This window comes from Excalfactoria chinensis, chromosome 2 (genome assembly GCF_039878825.1).
Source record: "Excalfactoria chinensis isolate bCotChi1 chromosome 2, bCotChi1.hap2, whole genome shotgun sequence".
In the NCBI taxonomy this organism is placed as follows: Eukaryota; Metazoa; Chordata; class Aves; order Galliformes; family Phasianidae; genus Excalfactoria; species Excalfactoria chinensis.
This window is the reverse complement of record NC_092826.1, coordinates 113304104-113325721: the sequence shown is the minus strand read 5'-3', so window position 1 is coordinate 113325721 and position 21618 is coordinate 113304104. Positions and strand designations below refer to the sequence as shown.

Here is a 21618-nt window from a genome sequence, read left to right as displayed (position 1 = left end):
AAGCAGGTGTAAGTGCAAAATAAAAACTTCCATCCCTTATACCTACACTTAGCAGAATGTCTTAAATCAATACCCCCAGTTAAAATGAAGAAAGAAGTGAAAGACTCCATCAACAAAATTATTTGAAGTTGTATTTGTTCAGACGAGTCCAAAAATCTTCACCCTTGGGGTCTGCAATACAACAGGGAAGTCTCCTGAGCATGTTAATTATTTAAAATAAAAGCAACCCAGTTGCTGGCCTTTTGAAATAATCAATCTTTCAACCAGTGTCAGGTGTCTCCAAAACATGTGACAGGTTGACAGTTTGTAGCATCTATTCTTGAGCTCTAATACCAGGATTTTCTCTGGAGCCTGGAGGAACTCATCACCTTTGCTAACAAATCCTAAAGACAACCTGTCTGGCTCAGTGAAAATGTAATGGAGAAGCTACAATTAGAACCGTGGACCTCTTATTTGCTAAATTAAAACAGAAAACCAAACCAAACATTTGCAGCACATTTATAAGTTTACTGAGACAGACACGCATATATATGAATGCAGACACAAATACATGTAAACGTTTATATAGGTAGATATATATAGACATGTAGCTGTAAATTATAGACATTTACTGAGATCTGTATTTACTGCCTCCTACAAGTCTATCTTGCAGACTAAATTTAGGGAATTTTCTTCCATCCTTTGAATGAAATTAAAAAGGCAGCATCTGGTTTGTATTTTTCAAGCCTATTCAAAATATATTTACATATTTTCCTACAAGTGTCTGCTTGTTCAGTATAGCAGAATAAAAACCTGGAATCAGCAAAAAAATTCTTGTAGTGTGTGTTTATAAACAAAAAGTTCCCATCTTCAGAGCAGCTGACCTCACTAGCACTAGGAGGAGGTGAGAAACTTCGGCAGCCCATGCTTCACTAATGTTATGAATATACATATATTTATATATTTTCAGTCATATTGAAGAATTTAGATTTTCCACAAATAAATCTCTTCCTGAAAATAAATACATACATTACATATAAAGGATCCTTTTTTTTTTTTTTTTTTTTTTTTTTTTTTTTTCCCCAATTTCTCAGAATTTCTAGTTTTGCAAAAATAAAAATAAAAATAAAGATTTCTCTATCCTACAGCTGTCTGTGGAAAAAAAAAAAAAAGACTTTTCTCTCTTAGTATACAAGTTATATCTATTAAAAATGATAATATTTATGAATCCTTGATGTTCTTTAATTAATCTATTGAGAAAGAATAACAAGATATGTAATGATATTATATGATTTGTAAATGAGCAGGGATTCAGGAAAAGAGTAATAATGCTCTTGCATAGGAAACCAGAATTCCAAAACTAAACAGCTTCAAACTTAAATTTAGGGTGTACCTCCCCATTTCCCCACACTTTTTGAAAAACACTTCTTGCAAGTCTTTTGAAACACTTTACATTACCTGTGCTTCCTGTTCTGAGAGGCTCTACCACTTCTGACCAGGTTAACCAAATTCAAACCAAAACTGCCGTCAAAGGAAGTTCTTCCTCCAGGAAGAAGGGCCTCACTTGGTCAGCCCATGGCAGTGTTCTTTCTAGACCCCACATTTGCCCTCCAAGTCTGGCAGGCCTCACCCGCAGCACTGTGCTTTTGTAGGAGCCAAGCAGAGACATAAGGAGCGTTTAACACAATTATCAAAGCATCAGATATATATTTAAATAAAGCAACTCTTTACAGTAAAATTACCTTGTAAATTACCTTGGCTAAAGTCCTAGAATACCTGAGAATTTTCACTACAACCCTTCATAGAAGTTGAATTTTGAAGGTTAATACACAAAACAAATATGTCGTATACCTCAAAGACAGAATGTGAAACACATTTGTAGATTTTGTAATTTTTTTTTAAAAGGCCTGGCCAAGTTTTAATGGGCTGTCACACATGAATGATTATGAAAGCACTACAATGAATTGAGCTGATAAGCTGATCTGATCGGAATTAACTGCATGTGATTGCTTCTTTGAAAAGCTGGCCTAAAGAGGCAGCATTGAAAGCAATCTCACAAGTCACTGGTACCACTTGCCACAGCTACAAGTAAGCACAGATGGTGAGAAAAGTTAATTAAGAGACATATTTGTTTGGAGGTTTGAAATTTCCACCCCCTCTTCCCCAAAGAAGCCGTGCCACACTGAAAATGTGTTTTATGTTTGCGGCCTAATAAGTTCATGTTTTTGAGGCTCTGTTCCTGTAGATGGAGGTAATAGATAAACAGAATAAATATTTTATGTCAGCAGTTAGCATATGGATTTGCACTTGCTCACCAAGCCACTCATTGCACCTGATAGCTAGAACATCTTGTCAATTGAAATATTCCTCATTTCTTTTCCTCCTACCCAGCAAACTTTTTCATTTGTACCATAGTTGACGCAATACAAGAGAGATGTTCCCCTTCTCATTCTCACTTGAATGACTGCCTCTTTCATTTTCTTCTTGCAGTATTTCACAAGTAACATACTAGAACATATGAGTAATTCAGTTAAACAGTTCTCGTGATAAACCATTTATTTCTTCTGGTTTGGAACTCTCCCCTTTGGAACTACTCCCCTTCTTCAGCCTACATTCCATTTTTCGCCAGATTAACTTATGTCCTTTTGGAGCTGGAGTATGACAGTGCTTCATAAGGTAATCACCATCTTTAGGGTACCAAAGTACATCCCCTACCCTTAGTGCATTGCAATACTGAGACCAAAATGAGTCACGTTACATACTCATGCTCAGTGGTCCTTCAGCAGAGTACATTCCTCAGGATCAATTCCTCCATCCTTCTCCTCTTATTTTGATATAATTTTGGCTGTTATACTGACAATGGATGGTAGCAGCAAAAAAAGTACCAGCTAAAGAATGATAGAGATCGATTTCACATGAAAGATCCTGGAAGTTAATAAACAGTTAAGGCTAAAGACAGAGAAAACCAAGAATTCAGAATTTAAATTGAGAGGTTCTTAGAGAGATGTTTCCAACTTATCTCAACAGTGCTATTTCCTTTCTCATCATAGCTGATTATGAGGATATGCATGTGTAAAAGGAACTTTCTTCATTTCTAATCAGACTTCCTCTATGCCACAAATCCACAATCCACTGTTCGTGACATTACAAAATAAATCAGGCAGGAGGCTTGGGCCAGATCAGAAAGTGACAGCTTCTGTTTAAACAGATATCTTGGAAATTAGTGAAGGGTAGCTGTCAGTATTAACTTCATAAGCATTTAACTCTATGTGCCATCTCACTCCCTGAAAAGAGGACATCAAAATTATTCACTGGAAAGATCTTGATATTAAATGAATAAATAAAATAAATGTAGCATTGATCGGTTTAACTTATATTTCTAGAGAAATAAAGGCCTATTTTCAATAGGGCACCTACACTACCTGTATTGAATACTCCCTGTTCTTCAATATGGTCGCACTATTTATCATTTATCATAAGGACTTGGTATATATCAATTTATTACTTCTGCCAGTCTCATTTCTGTGCTATAAAACTGGTTTTGAAAACAATATTACACCTCTTAAGAAGAATGTGATCCCTTGCAGGGCTTAAATTTCATATAACAGGTTCATATTAGAAGACTAGAGATCAATAACCAACCCTACATTTAGAATCTTCCTGTATAATTCTGCAGGATTTTTAGGCAAGCATTCTGCTGTCAAAAGTTGTCAATATGAACATGTAAAGGTAACCATAGCTCCTTCTACCGGGTCTTCATATTCATAAGGCTGAGAAGCTGCTATCCTAACCAAGCTCAGAAAAGTGAGTGAAAGAAGGCCAACAGCATTTCAGACAGCTCTGAACCACTTTTTATTTTTTATATTTTTTTCATTCTGCTTTACACATCCCCAGTAACAGTATAATTTCCAGAAGCAATCACGCATTTAAAGAAGTTAGTAGAAAGATGTCTGGGGATAGAGTGTTGGAACAGGGACAGCAGTACTGCTAAGCAAACTGATTGTCTGATCCACATATGACATCTCAGATGTAACAACTTGTAAACATTATCTGTAGAGCTCCAAATAATAACTTTACAGATTTAACCAATCATGCTTTGAAGGCTGTCACTGATCTAGTGGAGCATGACCAAATCCCGTTAGAGTGCAGAATAGATTCTAGTGGAAAGTCTTACATATGCTGAGTTGTATATCTAGATAAAGAATGCAAAGGCTCCACACATTCTATAGAGATGTACGCAAATGAAGAAACTAACATGTGTGTTAGTATTAATTCATCGTCTCATGGGCCTACAGAAAGGTTTTGAACCCTGCAGGGTAACTCAGCCTGCAATGGTACTAGGTGCTTCATCAAAGAATATCATGCTGATAAATTCCTTTGGAAGTCTGACTTCTCCATTAGTGTGGCAGATAGCTGTCCCTGCTGAATGAATATTCAAGACAAAAGAGACTCCCTTCCACTTTCAACTGAAATAGTATAAGGAAGACCAAGTCCTGCTGATGAACCTGTTTTGTTTGCTGACCTTACACATGCATTTATTTAAAATAACATCAGTTTATTTAAGCAGTCATTTTTTAGAGTTAATTCAATGAACTGAAATTCTGTAATCCTCATAAAATGTGGAGAAAGGGAAATTAATTGAATCTTTGAGGCTGGAAAAAATGTGGATGTAAATGTGGCCAAAGGACTGTAGCTATCTTGCACAGCAGAGATAATAAGAAATACTTTGACTTTTTTTTAATATCCTTTTTATCTTCCTCATCTGATGAAAGTTCAATACAAAAGCATGTTATATAGCTATGTGTCTCCTCCTATTCTGAGCACTACATGCTGTATTTTTCTGGCTGCAAGTCTATGCATGTGAATGCCAGATGAATTTCTACCCTCCAGTATATTAAAAAAGAGTTCTATAATTTGTAAGGGCTATCTATCACATTATTACTCATGTTAGTACTCACAGCTTCTATAGGATATCCTGCCTCCTAGTATAGCTAGAAGTTAGCTTTTTTTTTTTTTTTTTTGCTCAAAATCTGCAGTGCACTGTTGACTGTGGTGATTTGCAGTCTTTTTTTTTTTTTTCCTTAGATAATTCCAGGAGCTGAAAACATACACTGTTTAAACAAACTTCCTGTTCTTGTCTTTCCTGGGGTAGAAAGACTGTTTTTAATCAACAATTGCTGTGCTATGGAAGAGAGATGCACGCTGTACTGTCTAATTGAAAAAAAAAAAACTAACAAAGCCTTTGGCTCAGAAATATTTTTCAGGACCAGCCTGAGTCATAAGGATGTCTTAACACTGCACTTTGTATGATATTTTTTCTTTCATTTAGAGAAAAAAAAAAAAAAAAAAAAGAATTCAAGGATTTTTTCTGAGTTACATTTGGTCCAATTAACATGAATCTCTTCTTGTCTCCTACAGCTTGTCTCCAAACAGCAGAGAAATGCAAAGCTTTTCTCTTGGCTCTCTCTCCAGGGACTAATATCTTTAAGTACTTCAAAGCCACATCCAACTCCTTGACATTTGTCTGCCTTGAACTTGCAAAGCGCTCATAAGTTTGTTAGCCTCCAAAGCATCAAGAAAGTACAAGGATCTTCAGACATACTCCATGTGGGAGGTTCTGCAGAAACAGCTTCATACAGCAGTAAAAACTACATCTTGTTCTGGTGAACTTGTGTTAGATGAGGGCAAATAAAACCCTCTGAAGTACAGGAGATATCCAGTGGAGCATGTTACACTGGGAAGATTTGTGAATAAAGGAGCTCCTCTATATCCAGCTTTTACTGTTGCCATTTGCCATAGAAGTGTTGATTTGAGCCCAGATTAAATATATCTTATTTGGAAAGAGGAATCAGACTAATTCTAACTTTAACACATACATTGCTATAGATATTTAAACATTAGAGCAGTGCCTTCTTTTGGAAACTTGACTTCCACTTGATGCTGGAGGAGGAAGGAGCTGAGTTTGCTGGTATGCATTGCTCTGGCCCCACTTCTGGCCTCAACAATGTGAGAAGAGAGAAGCGCGGAAGGTATGGACAAAGGATTGTAGTGATAAGCACTGCAGTGGTAGCTAACCTGCTACAGCATCTTACTGGCAGTCCACTTCCCTTCTGAGTAGCACCCTGCAGAGTAGCACCCCTCTGATGAACAAGAGCCAAGAAATGTGCTCAGTGTTCTAACCCATTGAACCCATGAAAACTGAGGGCAGGATTAATTGAAATTTTCAGTTATTTACCTTGTACTCAAATACTTGCTTTTATCTTTTTTCATCTGCACACAGATTTATGTAACTCTGGGTATTCTGAAATCTCTAATTACCAGTGATCATATAAATTGACTTTCAGATTGAAATATCACTTCCAATGATTACATATTAAGGTGCTCAATAAAACAAATATTGTACAAGTAAAGTGATTCCAGTTACCACTAACTCTAGTCCAAACAATGGAAAGAGGAACTGTGAAATTATCCTGGAAGAGACTCCATTGTCCTGACATTTCAATTTGTAAGGATACAAAGACAGCTCCATTTTTAAACCCTATCACAAGAGGAATAGCATTCTTCTCCTAAACTCTTTTGTTTGGTATATGGGTGTCCAACCTTTCAGCTTGCCTAGGCTGCACTGAATAAAGAGGGTGGTGATGGGGGTGATGTTTTGATTATTGCTGAGTGATGGGTGTGTGCCCAGGGCTGGGCTGCATGGTGGGTTGAACATGCCTGGTTTAGTAGAGATGAAGCTTGACTCACATTGAAATCAGTGTTTATTTTAAATGATCAAAGTTAGGGAGTAGGTAATGACTTGAATACACATAGTTCATTATGTTAAATTAAGCTATACAGGGACTCTTCTGGGGTATTATGCTAAACCAGGAAAAGATCTGTGCTCTGTGTTGTATACTGTTCTTCCCTTTACAATAGTTTTTATCTCTTTCAATGACACTTTAATGGAATTAAATAAACAGCAGAGTCCATAAGGATGTTTAATTCACCAAGATCTCACCAGCTCAGAGAAGAGAAGAGAATTTACAAATGTATTTCTCTCTTTAATTTGAAACACCATGTCAATACATCAGAAGATTCCTAACCCAAACTTTGGGCTAAAAGTGTGTTGATAGGTAAGGTAGCAGAACTAAATCAAATCACACAGACCCTGCAACAAGACTGCATTACACATTTTTCCATCTAGAGTAAAAGCTGTTCTTTGCCCTATTTTCCTACAAATTCACTAGAAGATGACAATGCTTCATTGCATACACATGACAGGATGTTAAGATAGTGTATCCTTTAAGAAGCTCTAACAATATCCAAAATTAAGTTCAAAACCAAGTATTAAAACAATAAAAAGAGTGAAAAGTAAAAAGAGAAGATTGCTTATACTAGTGAAGTCTTCCTCAGTAAAGTCAAGCCTTTCAAAATGAGGAACTAAAAGAACCAAAGGGCTCTACTACAGCAGTTTGCTACACAAATATGATAAAACCCACTATCAGCTTTCAGCTGTGGCTCTTTCACAGTTTTCAAATTAAAAAACGCAACAACAATGAGATTCCCTCTTCATTCTTTTTGGCCACCAGTTCATGCAAATTACAGAGAACCAATAGTTTTTGCCTAGCAACAAGCTTGAGCATTCACTGCTGATCGTGTTAATAACTAAGTAGCAAACACTAACAAATCTAGTGATACGAAGAGTTGCCCTCCTTCATTGACTCATCCATACAATTTAAAATCTCTGAAACAAAGAATAATTCATTAATCTAACAGACTTGCTAGAAACAAAAAAGAAGCCATTACTAATACCTTCTTCCAACGCACACCTCTGGCACTGAAACCATGGCATACCACAGTACTTTTACGTAAGGAGAGGACTTGCTAAATGAACAAAACAATATGTATTATTATTGAACCATTAAACTTCCCCGTCTGTTTATGCCTTAGACTCATCCTAATATTTTCCAGAGTTGTGATTAGTACATAAGAGCTGTCCCAACTACCTCAGGAAAGGAGTGCTGGCAGAGCATTCTGAACTATCAAACCCCGAGAACCTCTACCTCCCAGGGAGTCATACAGCAAATTCAAGTAGTTGCAAAAAAAAGTTCATTACTTACAGTAGGATGTCCAGCACAGTAGGTGTAGCTAGCATGGGACTGGTAGTGCAAGCTTGCTCTCGGGAAGGTATATGTATTCCAAGCAGGTTGGTTGCTATTCCACTGGTTGCTAAAGCCAGGGCTCATGGTCACTCTTGATTTACTGTTTTGGTACGTTCTCACTGTGGAGCTGGACTATCGAAAAAGAAAGAAATGCAATGTAAAAATAACTTTTAAGGTAGAATACAAACAATACAGCTAAACATCGTCATTCTGTGTAAACACACTGCTACACAGTCTGGAACAGACTTCTATTATTTCTGTAAGGAACTGGAAAAGGCAAAAAATCAACTTCTTTAAATATGTCAGTGAAACAGCTAATCAGCAAAGGCTATTTCATGGTAAATGACAATTTAGGGACAATGTTTAGATGTCATTAAAGACATCAGGAATCTATCTGGTAGGCAGAAAAGACCAAAACTTTACAAAACTATCCCTAATTATATGTACATAATAATCTAAGCTTCACAACACTTTTGAGTTAATTGAATTAATTTGAAGGGAAAAAAAAACCACAGAATTTCAATTCCCATTCTTTTTTTTTTTCTTTTTCAAGTTAACTCAGTAACTTCCATTGAAAATGTCCTAGACTGCAAATGTTATCACCTATATTCTTTCTGCTTTCTCCGGTTTTGTTCAATTTTAGCTGAGTTTTTCAGCTTCTGCTTCTTCTTTTGTGAAAACCAAAACAACAAAAAGCTAACAACAAACAAGCAAACAAAACCCAATAAATACTTGTACTGATAGGACAGTTAATTAGTGCAGGAAAAAAAAACAAAAAACAATCAATTATCACATAAAAATAGAAGATGCATTCAATGTGAATGCAGCTTAGCAGAGAATTATGTTGCTTTTGAAAGATGTAAAGATGTTTTGTTTTTCAATATTCTCATTCTACCTGCGTGTTTGAGTTGTTATTTTTGCTGTATTTTTCTTGCAAAGGTGTTCTCAATATACCATGCAAATTTACTCTAATCAATTGTAATTATTATAACCACAGAACTGTTGTTTTCAAGCTTGCCTTCATCTCAGTAACATTACAGTGAAAGCTTTATAAATGTGAACACAAATAATAGTTCTCAGAAATCCTTACTAATGTTTCTGATAATAAATTGATGCAATCAATTTCACTAACTATATTCGAGAATGACGCTCTGTTTATTTTCACCCTCCTTTCAAAGACAGCTTTTCTATGAGATATATGTAGAATGAACCATATATCAATACAGGCTACTATTGAACACAGTGTTTTACACAGCCCAAGTCTATCCTTAGCCCTGAGTGATAACGAGATAAAAGAAGAACCAGAATCTGATGCAGAAACAGGGAAAGCAGCTCTGTAAATCAGCATGACTTTCAGTTTCATTTCAGTGTTTCAGCTCAGTTTCTCTGGGATAGGATTATTGAAATGGAATGAAAAGGGGAGAGAGAAAACTTAACAAAAGGATTTAAGAACACATTTGACATATTATATATAACGTATGCAGATTTCATTTATATATAAAATGTATTATCTTTCCAGTTTTTATACTATGCTTAGATGAGTAGGTTGTAGAAACTACAACAGCAGATGCCACATTGGCATTTGCTGAACAAGCCAAATTTGTTTTATTTAATTTTCAAAAGCTTAAGTAGACAAAGTTTGCCTCAGATATCAACTGCTGTATAAACTTGAAGTTCAAGAAAAGGCCAAATGACTTCCTGCATGTGTTTATTTCCTGTAACGCCGATTAGGAAGCCTGAAAAGAGCAGTTTCCGCTCAACAGTTCTCAATATCTGGACAGATTCGCCTCCCGCCCCCACCCCTAAGTGAAGGATTCCTGTGGTGTGATTTCTAAAGATTTAACTTACGACTAGATGAACGCAAAGCATATGAATGAACACTAAAACCCACACTAAACTCTCATTAGTCACTGTGCGTGACAAGTGGTTACTTTGTTCTTACACAAGGCTTTAGGGAAAAAAAAAAAAAAAAAATCTGCCCCTATAGTTAAAGGGGCTTATTTGAAATAAATCTTTTTGTATGATTTTAAATCATGATATATCAAAGGAAAGAGTCTATGGCTGCAGCTCAAGAAAAAAAAAAAAAAAAAAAAAAAAAAGAGTTTTTAATGTGTTTTATTTCTTTTCTTTCTTCCCCTTTTACCCTCTTTCCCCAAGGAGCAGAAACTGTATTTTCCTTCCTTTGACGTTCTACTTATCTTTCAGATCACTCCTCAAAGACAAATCTCTCTTTCTGGGTCCTGGCAGACTTGCTTCTACATCAGAGATGAAGGCTAGGTTTTGTTTTGGACAGATCAAGCAGTGTATTAGTCATAATGTTCTACTACACATACATTTCTCCCCTTTACAAACATCAGGTATTCAAGTCTTGCTGCTTATTAACTCCTCTTGAGGAGTCTACCCCTGGATGAATACTCTACCCTGACAATAGCTCTGCTCCTTCCTATTATTTCTGATAGGTCTGTGTTGTATGGACCAGTGAAAATACCTCTGGCTGATGAGATGTGAAGGCGCACGCTAGCTGTGGTCATTGTTATTCACCTAATTATGTCTATCTTTGCTTACGTGTTACACCAAACACATTCCTGCCTCTACCCCCATGCAGGTTCCACAGATCAACCTCTAGCACTACATACGGGCACAGAAACAAACCCTGCTGCTCTTTTGTGTTCTTCCATCCTCCCACACTGTACAGTGAATGTTTGAGGAGCTGTATGTCACCAAGCCAGAGGGAGCCAAGCCAAATGAGGTGCACTGAAGGAACACAGCCTGTGGAGAGAACCTGTGCTGGAACAGTGTGAGCAGCCACAAGTAAAACTAGGATAGGGAAATGGGTAGGGATTAAGTGCTGCTTGAATTTGTGTTTGTTCCTCACTACTTGGCAGTGGACTAAATTAATTTTCCCAAAGTCCATTTTATATGATAGCAACTGATGAGTGATCTCCCTGGCTTTATGTCAGCCCAGGAGCTCTTCCACCTTGTTTTCCCCGTCTTAGCTTAGTGAAAGAGCAGGTTGCTATCTAACAGCAAGCAAACGCCAACTTGCCACAAACTGGTCAGTTTTATGGCAAACAAGATTTGATTTAGCATTTGAGAATGCACTTGTTTCCCCCCCAGCTCTGCTGATTACTCAAAAAAAATTGTTACCACCTCTCCCCACAGTTTTGTCTTATTTACATCCCTTCAGCTATCAGTGGTACCTGGAACCACCTGACTGGCTTTTCTCTGAAAATTTCTGCAGAAAACTATCAGACTGTAACTAAACAGAACCTCGTCATCCTTGCTATGACTTACCAGAAACAAAGAATATTAGAAAATGAGTGATTTTTTTTTTTTCCTTGAGCAAGTCCACCAGATACCATTGAACTCTTAAAGTCTGATGCAATCTAAAATTGAGATCAGTACAATTTAAATATCTAAGCCTATTTTAAAATAGGAACCTTTTCATCTGTGCCTTTGTTTCTCTGGCTTATAGGTATAGGTAATCTTTCCTAAAAAAAAACCTACCAGATAACTTTTTTTTTTTTTTTTTTTTTTTTTTTTTCCATCATGTTTACAAAGGTTTTGAATGTTTTTGGATGTAAGCATGAGGAAAGTGCAAAGTATTACTAGAATTAGTACTATTTCTTGAGCTTAACTTCTGCCTGTTCTTAGTTCTTTTAATAGCTGATGTGAGAAGTCTAGAAGTGGAAAACCAGAACGTAATATTTATGGAGAACGTTTATCTTTAAAGCACTGCATAAATGCTAAGTAGTGGCAAAATTTGACTGGTGAACCATTTCCAGATTTTTCAGTAGTAGACAAGAACTTTCTGCATCTCCTCCCTATTTGCACGCAAGTAATTCATACCACTGACTAGGATGAAGAAACAAACAGTTCTGATGGAAACTTAGAAGTCCTCATGTCACTTTAAGTGCAAGACTGACTACATCCATCAAACATCCTTATGACAAATATTCCAAACTTATTCTGCCTTAGCTTACTTCTCTGCTTTCACTGTGTTAAATAAAAACACAAAGGCAAATTCCCTGAGCCATGATGTCATTTTCTTAGCCCACATAGTTTGAGCTGTCACCAGTCCCTTGGATTATTGATTACAAAAAAGTTCTGTCTTCAGCTGTGCCTTTTTCTTGGAGCCATATTTTGGTTGTTGTTTGTATGTTGGAGTTTTTTTTGTGTGTGCAAAAGGAACTGTGTTTGAAACATTGTCTGTGTACTTCCCCTTTTCCTTCCAATATGCTATTTTGGATGCTAAAGAGATTACAAGAGCTGAGTAAGGCTAAGCAGAGAAATAGCTCTGCTGGAGATGCTGTTTGCTAGAACTCTATATGCTCGTATTCAGATGAGACCGTGATGCAAAGCGCAACTCTGAGCTCTCAAAAGTTTGGATGCTTTATAAAACAGTACTGTTTCCATAGAAATCAAAATGTTCCCATAACCAGAAAGAGTCAGAAATTAAAAGATCTGCCCTGGAACATTATTGCATGAGCTAAAATGATGCATTCCTTTCTTGCTCACAGAAAAAAAAATGAAACTGGCAAACCAAATCTGAAGGTAGTTCATCACAAAATCCACCTGAGAGACCTTCAAGACTGTAGTGATTGTAAAACTGAAGAGGGAATATTTTAGGTTTGTTTTTTGTTGTTGTTTTAGGTTTGTTTTTTGTTATGGGGGACGAAGGGGGATTGTTATGAAAACTAAACAGTGCAGATATTGCAGAAAATAACATGTATTTTCTCAATATGAGGAAAGGGTAGTTTTGTGAAGTTAATTTTCCAAACATAATCTTTCATTATTGCTTGCTGATCTTCTATAGTCTAGAACCAGATACTTTCTGTTCCAGTAAGGGCTGAGACAATAATTGGACACTGCAAATTTTGAGTTTATCAAGTTTGTCTCATAATCTTCATGAAAAAGCTTCAGAGACATGACCAAGTTTTAAGAGAAACATTGTTTTTCCAGACATGGGACTGGAACTCAATACATTATACCTGGAAAAACAGGACAAAAACGAGAGAAATTGCATTCCACTGAAACCAACAAAGAAATGTTCAAGTTATATTTCATATCTTAGCATACACATAAAGCTACAGCTCACCCAGTGAGTCCAAGAGCAACAAGTGCGAGTCCACAGCACGCCAAAACACAGAGGGTCCAGTTTATCTGTATTCCCCCTTCTCTTGCTTCCTATGGGCTTTCTGAACTGGGCTCTCTCCCCAGACAGGACCAAGGGATCCTAGGCTGGCCAGATACAACAGCACAACTGGAGGAGCTCCGAGATATGGTTTAGTGGCTTGCTGTAGCTATAGTAGTGGGAGGACAGTTGGACTAGATGATCATGTAGGTCTTTTCCAACCTTGTGATTCTATAATTCTATGAACTGAATTGTCTAGAGATGGTGCCCAAAAGAAACACAAAGTTGAGACCATTTTTAGGATAGATTTCAAAGTATCTAAATAACTCCTGAGAAATACATTCTAGGGGAAAAAAAAAAAAAAAAAAAAAAAAAAAAGGCAGTCGTTGTTTCCCCAGAGTTCTGCCTTGAAAAAAATATATAAATATATGGTTTTCACACTTTCCTGGTTAGAGATGCTGTCATTTCCAGTGACTCAACATTGTAATTCATATTGTTCTTTTAACCATTACTCGAATCCTAAAGGTACTTCTTCCTGTGCAAGTTATGAAACACTGACCCCGTAGTTACAGAGAGTGAGCAGGGGAGCTGAAAAAAAATAGGAAGATGTCACAGTTCCAGGAAGCAGACACGAAGAGCCCAGATTTTGATTGCCATACCATCCACATCAGTGCTATGAGGCAATAAAGTCACTAAAAGTTATGTTTTGTTTACTTTTTATGAATAACCTAATTCAGATCAAATAAACTGGGAGCAAAAGGTGTGTTGTTAGGCAGAATACATATTGAACGTCCTGACTCCCAAGTCCCTGCCTTCTTTGCTTTGAAAGGAATATGGATATGGAAGATGTCAAGGTTTCCCCTGTTCAGATTATTATTTAATTAATCGATTGTGAGAAATTTAAGTCAAACCAATCTCAGAAGGAGACTGAATATGACCCTTTAATGGTAGGTTGTTAAGTAACTACTTTCTGAAAATAAAACACCGCGGCAACCCTTAAATTTACTTCAGCCTTTTCTACAACTCCAAGGTTACAATTTAAAATAGAGAAGTGTTATGTTAATCCAAGAAGAGCTTGGTCTAAGTATTCCCAGTGAATACCGGCAAGAGCAAGTGCTTACAAAGATGTAGTCACAGATGACCCACATGTGATTCACAGGTCTGAATTCTAAAGTACTTACACACAAATTGGTCACTCAGTACAATATATCCCTTCAGTTGTGCACACATATATTGGAAAGCAATATATACCTAGAAAAGAGTATGCTTTTCCACCAGAAGATGAAAAGCACACAAGTGACAGAGGCAAATATCTCGGAGGGGAGAGTTCATGCCAGATAAGTCTGATGATGAATGCCTATCTTAAAAGAAAGGCTTTATTAAATACAAAGCACACCATCTTAGGTCTCTGATTTTGGCAGACCTCTGGAATAGTATTTTTACAAGGTCTGAGAACTGTTCTGTCATGTATGGCAACTGCCACACATTGAAGACTTTCTTGAAAACTGCACAGTAGTTCTCAGAACTGTGGCACTCCCTGAGTAAAAGACAGGACACAAATAGGCACTGCAAATAATTATCATATTGAAAATTGTTTTAATGTGTGACATGCACTGAGATCACATTCCCAGGCACAGAGGGCTCTCCATACCCCATTGGCTGTAAGTCAATGAACCATTTTTACCCTCATCTTAATTTTAGTTTTCATTTTTTATAAAAATGGAATGTACTGCAGACTGAAGCAGAAGTTTAAGATCTTTACCAATTAATGACCAATTTGAGCATTTGCCCGTCTGCTTAACTGGGACTTTTTACAGACACTTATCGTCTTTTGTTAAACTCATTAGTTTTGGATACTTCAGAGAGAAAAATAATTATTTCATTGACACTTGAATTACCTTCCCTTTTATTGTACCCTGAGGTATGTTTCACTGTTCTGCAGTACCTTAAAGTTTTTTTCTGATATATCAGTTTACTATATGTATATTGAGTTACTCTCTGAACAATAAATCAACCACTGTCTTGGATACAAAATGATTTTCCTCACACTAGATCTGCAATGTACAATGTTTTTTAGATGATCCCATGAGTAACACCTGGCTGACAATTTAAACAAGTCTGCAATATTAACTGACCAAAGCAATCCAGACATGCGTAACAGGCAAGAAGGATTCTTAAGAACAACCAAAACATGCCCATGGCACAAAACCACTTCTATAATCCTACCAAATGACGAAAAAAATCAGATTTCTTTCCTCAGTTAGAACAGACACAGCATTGATTCCAACATCACATGCATACTACAGCTCTTCTAATCCACAAAACGCTTACTTCACTGAACACACCACAATTGTGAAGTGCATTTGGCCACTGGGAAGAATTCTATAAATCCTGCAAAGCTACCTGATGTACCACTCTACTGCTAACTCATGTGGATGGACCTGCGTGTTTCTGCAAACCTCACTGAGGGATTAGGACATTTATCAAAGCTATGATTTCTTTCCTGCAATGTTATATCTATTGTATACTAGGAGTTTTGCAGGTGCATGATTTATCTGTCCTGTCTTTAGCTACAATACCCTGCAAACAATTTTTATTTTGTGCCGGGGAAACAAACACTCCTCCCATAAATTGTTTTACTGCTGACTGGGGAAAAGGCCCCTGCTCTCTTGACAATAAAACTACTTGTTTTCTCTAACCGTGGAATAATAATTCCTATCTGAAGTTCTACAATTAAGTAATATAGGGAAAAATATTGCTTCTTCTCAGTATGTCTGAACTCTTATTGATTGTTAAGTATCAACATATTTGATTTCCTGAGTGACACAACATGCAACATAGCCATTGAAGTTTCAAGTGAAGGAACGAAGGAGGGGGAAGTAAATGTCCAAGAAATATGAACAGATAAAGTTCTTTTTTTTTTTTTTTTTTTTTTTTTAAGAGTAGAATATATATATATATATATATATATATATATATTCTGATCAGTCTTGATCTCAGTAACAAAAATCATATATATATTTACCAAAGGTTTCAGTTTGGCTGAATATGTTCTATGAACATTTTAAGAAGTGAGGAAGCAAACTTGATATCCAGGAAAATGAAGAGCATTCTCTTAGTCAGTGAAATTACAGTCAAAGTCTACAGGCATTCACTCAAGTCAAATATTCATAGAACTGTATATATTGTATATGTCACATTTGAATGTAAATGAATTTACTAGCTCTTCTAGTACTCAGCTAATCTATTAGAAATGCAATAGTCTAACCATTCCATGCCTTCAGTAGGAGATACAAAAAATAAAAGAGAAAGCAGAATGAACTATAAACATAAAAATAAAACAAGAAAAAAAAGTATCCGAGATCAGCTCTCAGGGTACTCAAACCAATATCAGCTACCCTAGGTATCTATCAAATAACAAATACAGAACAGATGAACATACATCCAGCTCTACAGAGTTACCTTGAAAAGTCACTTTCTCTTCCCTTAAGCTTTAGACATTCATGCTAGAGAGAAAAAGATATCACTAATTAATTAACAGGTATAAGACAAATATAACTGGGAACTTGAGTATAAGCTATATGGATTCAGTGTAGCAATGTCTGGTTTTCCAAGATATGACAACATGAAGGTATAGATTTCATGAAGAAGTCAATAAATACCAAGAAAAATGACATTAAAATTCACAGTATGAAAGACAACTGAAACACTTAACAGACAGTGTTTTAAGGCAAACTAGACTATGGGATTCCGCTTTATTTTGCTTTTAGTCCTCTGGAAAAGAAAAGCAACAAAAGACTACTAAAAATGTAAATAATCCTGTAGATTATTAACAAGTAAAACACTCTCCACTCCTGCATGTATGTCTACTGTGTAAAGTGTTATCGCATGACCAGATCATAAAAGAAAACTTCCTTCTAGATAAACTCAATCAAATATTTCTAAATATATAAAAGCATTTACTTACGTGTAGGCATATGAATGCAAATAAATATCCTTCCTCTCATTACACCTTCCCTTCCAATCTTCTTAGCCAAAAAAGAAAAGCTCTATGTCTAAGGGCATGATTTAGAGGACTGTTGATAGGTTAGTATGGTTAGGTTGTGGTCGGACTTAATTATCTTTAAGGTCTGTTTCAACCTGAGTAGCTCTACTGGCTGACTGACATTTTGGCCATGTTAAAGGTTTTTTAGATCAGTGTGCTATGCTTATGAATTAGCAACCTAACCAAGGCACCACTAACAAAATCAAAACTACTTACATTTTAGTAAGCGCTATGCAGTAAGGAAATCACACAAATATGAAAATATTGTCAGCTTTCAAGAGATTACAATGCCGTGAGAAATCATCCCAATAGACCACACATTGAGGGGCTCAAGGTGGAAGGCAGAGACCTTATGAATCCTGGTGGATCAACAGAGAGAAACCATGGAACCTCAAGAGAGGAAATCCAGCTGAGCTTCATGGAGCCCAGCATGCAGAGATGCACATCTTTGCTTAGGAGATACTGTCAGCTAGGGGAATAACTCAGCACAGCCTATGGGATTTTTCTGCTCCAGGGCTCAGTAGTATGAAGAAGATTCAGCTCCTTCCTATTGAAGTTTTTCATAAATATGACAGGAAAGAAGAGAAGAAAAAAAAAAAAAAAAAAAGAGACGGAAAACTCTGCTTTTTTGTTTCTCCCTGCTGTAACCAGAGCACATTTTCCTATCCCCAGAAGTTTGTCTGGGCTCTAAGGGGTTTGTCATCTCAATTTTAAAATGGAAGTACTGCATGTCCAACTGTCACGTCCAAGATGCAAGAAGCAGATGAGAGACAAGGAGCGGAGACAGACAACAAGAGAGGAGATGACCAGAAGTCACAGCAAGAGGCTCCAAGAATAAACAGATGCTACCTTGTCTCATCTGTGTTTTCTGTTTTGTGTTTCTGAGCCTGCTTCTCACAAGACAAGATGTGAAATGAATGCAGATGGAGATTTCTGTCACATTTTTCCCAATTGGTTTAAAAACTCTTGCTTTGTGAAAACAATCCTCTCTAGAGCTGAGGACTCCCATTCCAAAGCCTGAGGAGGGATAGACTTTCTTACTAGATAGAATTTCTTTCTAGATTTTTCTAGAAGAACATTGGTCTAAATATGCTAGAGGATTAAAAGCAAATTAAACCATAGGCATTTCATAAAAAATTATATTTAAAGTTTCCTATTTCTGTGGCAGTAGAAAGTATTCTGCAACCCTGTGCTCAGAATACAGATTTCAGGAAAATTCTTTCTATAGCATATTCAGTTGTTCATTGTATTTCTCCACTCATACAAGTGTTATTACCTTGTGACAGAAACAGGAAAAAAGAAGCAGTATAAACAGGATTCGTACAGAGGCATACCACATTAGTTATGCTATTATTTACCAACAGAGCCTATGAAGACTGCTAAAAGTTATTTTTAGAGATAGATTATTTGTTAAGATTAAAACATATTTTTAAAGCTCCAAGAATCACCTACACTTTGCTTCATTATTATTCAAGTGCAACTTGTAGTATGTAGTGAAATGTTCTATAGATACAAAGAAAATTAATGGTTAGAGCTCTAAAAGGAGAGAATAGTGCTTATTATGCTTGAGAGGAAAAAAACAATAACAACAACAACAAAAAACAACAACAACAACAACAAAAAACTTATTACACCTAAAGAGGAAAACAAAAAATTACCACTAGCTCTAACATAGGCTTCCTGAGTGACACAAACTTTCCAAAGCACTTTCCTACTTTCCTAGTCTCTGGAATGGCAGTATTAGTGTCTCCTCTTTTGTAAACTTCAGGAGAAGGAATGACGTTTACTCTCCGCTTCTAAGTCTTATCATTATTATACCAAAACTCAAATGAAAACATAAACAGATCACTATATCATAACATTATTAAAAATAGTGTATTGAATAGACCAGCTTTCAAAAACTGTGAACGCATCTGTAATGTATTTTACTGGGCTTGCACCAGCTCCACTGCCCACATCTGAGTGCTCATGAAACAGTGAATATATGGAAACTCAAGAGGAAAAAAGAGGGATAATAAGACCCAACTGCAAAATCCCATCCCTCTCCAGAGAAATTGTTTGCATTTGCCAATTTGCCAGTCCACGGAAAGCAGAAAAAAAGAAAAAAGAAGTTTAATACTCCCCAGTCATGTTAAGATGCTGGGCCTCTTGAAATCTCTGAGAAGCCAGAAACAACCAGTAGGACAATGGACAGTGACTAAGAGCTAAATGACAAATATAATACTAAATTTGGAAACAAAAGAAATAAAACCTTTAAGCAAAATCAGTTTCAAGATTCTACTGAAAGAAATTTGGATGATAGGAAAAAATTAACCTCCAAATTGCAAATACTTGCAGTAAGTCCCTTCTAAACATTTCTCTTTTGTAAGCATATAATAAGAATGAAAGCTATTATAACTTTGAAAAAGACACAGCAAAAGATACCAAGGATCTTACAGTAATTCCTGTAAATACACATAAGTGTAATTAAGTGAAATAAAGAAAAGAGAAGATATTAATGACATTTAAGTCAACTGGCAGAGTACTTTAAGGAAGCTAATAAAACCACAAGCAAGGTGGATTTAACAAAACTAAAGTACATGCAAAAAAATGAAGATGGGAATAATAACATGGGGAGGGCAAATAGCTGATTAATAATTATAAAACTTAATCTCATTTGTCTATGTATATTAACACGGGATGTCAGGTGGGAAATGCTGTGAAGCAGTTCTTCCATATGTAAAGATAAAAACAAGAAGCAAACCTAACAAACAGTAGGCAGAGTGATGTGGTTAGGATGATATTTTAAAGGTTTTACAAAGATTAACATGGTGGAAAGAGATAATCCAAAATAAATGAAACACTTGCCTATGTCCTAGGCCCACAGTAGAAAACTCCATAAGGAGCCATCTCCAGAAAAAGATCCTTCCCCTGTGGCAGTCAGCCCTTAAATGGGGTCTAGGAGATACACAGCCAGGCTGCACCCGTTCTGATCACTCAGCTGAATTGCCATCACTTTATGTTTTAAAAGAATTATCTAAAAACACTAATTTAAGAGGGAAATTTCATTATTTTTTTTTTTCAACTGGTGGTTGCTAAGATTTTTATTTTATATAACATAGATTAAGAAGCTCACAGAAAATAAAGATATTCTATAGCTTAAATATGGAAGAAAACTTTATTTCATATTCTATAGACTGAAAATATTTATCTTTCCAGCTCTCTAATTTTTGAAATATCTGTTTTAGACTCTCATTACGCTCAAATTGTTCACAGATGTTGTGGAATAATTGAATATTTAGAGATAAACCACTCAAATATTTGATGGCATTGTCAACCTGTTAACAAAATATAAGTTATTAATTAGACACAGAATAGATGCTAAAACCACCAAGATCTGAGGTTACCAATTGTTACACCTCTTCTAGGAAATACATATTTCCTAACTAGACTTATCTAACAAGAATGATAAACATAGATCAAAATAATAAAATATGCATATTCATTTTTTGCTATTGCCTAAAAGCTGATTTGAGACAGAAGCAGCTTAGTTCATAACAAATTCTCAAGATAAGTAATTAATGCAAAACAATTGGTTTATGCAGAATTATTTTTGTTTTTGAAAACTTCATTATGAAAAGCAGAACATTTCATTCTAAATATAGTTAGATAGATAGCTTATCCTCAAATTTAAGATGAAATACAAAGGAATTTTGTTGCTGTATATACAGTAAAATTCACTTATGGCAACACAAACTATATGTGATCATTTCAGTTCATGGATCGAGTCTAGATGAATAAAGGACAGCAAAGTTCTCAGATGAAGCAGCAAAAATGCTGTTTATCTGTTTCTTTAACATCAGAATCATGCAGTTCAACAAGACTGATAAACATTCATAAAAAATAAAAAGATAACTTTAAGAAACACCTTTTAAGAGATAGATGTTTATTCAAGATGCTAAGGTGCCTTTGCATCAAGATTCTCATGCATATATGTAACTGTAAGCACACGAGGAAGTCTACAGAGGCTCAGTATATTACTAGAATCATTCACAGATTTTCATTTATAAAGCCTAAATATCTAATAGAATTGAACCTGTGCTGAAGACAAATACTGTATTTCTTTGCAAGAAAAAATAGATGGAGACTTAGATATGAAACGGAAGATTTTGTTGTTTGATGCAGGCTATAAAAGAAGACGGGGAAGATTAATACTCTCTGGGAAGCATATTCCACTCATTATCTACAGGATATCTTGCACCTTGTTCTGAAGCATTTAGCAATGGCTCATGCAACAAGAGATGTTTAATGGTCTGATATGGCCTTGCTGCATCAAT

At 36.0% G+C, this 21618-nt stretch overlaps 1 protein-coding gene across 1 annotated transcript in view; it reads right to left on the bottom strand.

The window, feature by feature from the left end:
- RBMS3 (RNA binding motif single stranded interacting protein 3) overlaps positions 1 to 21618 on the bottom strand; it is a 678871-nt gene that overhangs the window by 464399 nt on the left and 192854 nt on the right. The window contains exon 4 of the mRNA XM_072330500.1: positions 8082 to 8255. Within this exon, the coding sequence (XP_072186601.1) occupies positions 8082 to 8255 (174 nt within the window). The remainder of the gene's footprint in view (positions 1 to 8081; positions 8256 to 21618) is intronic.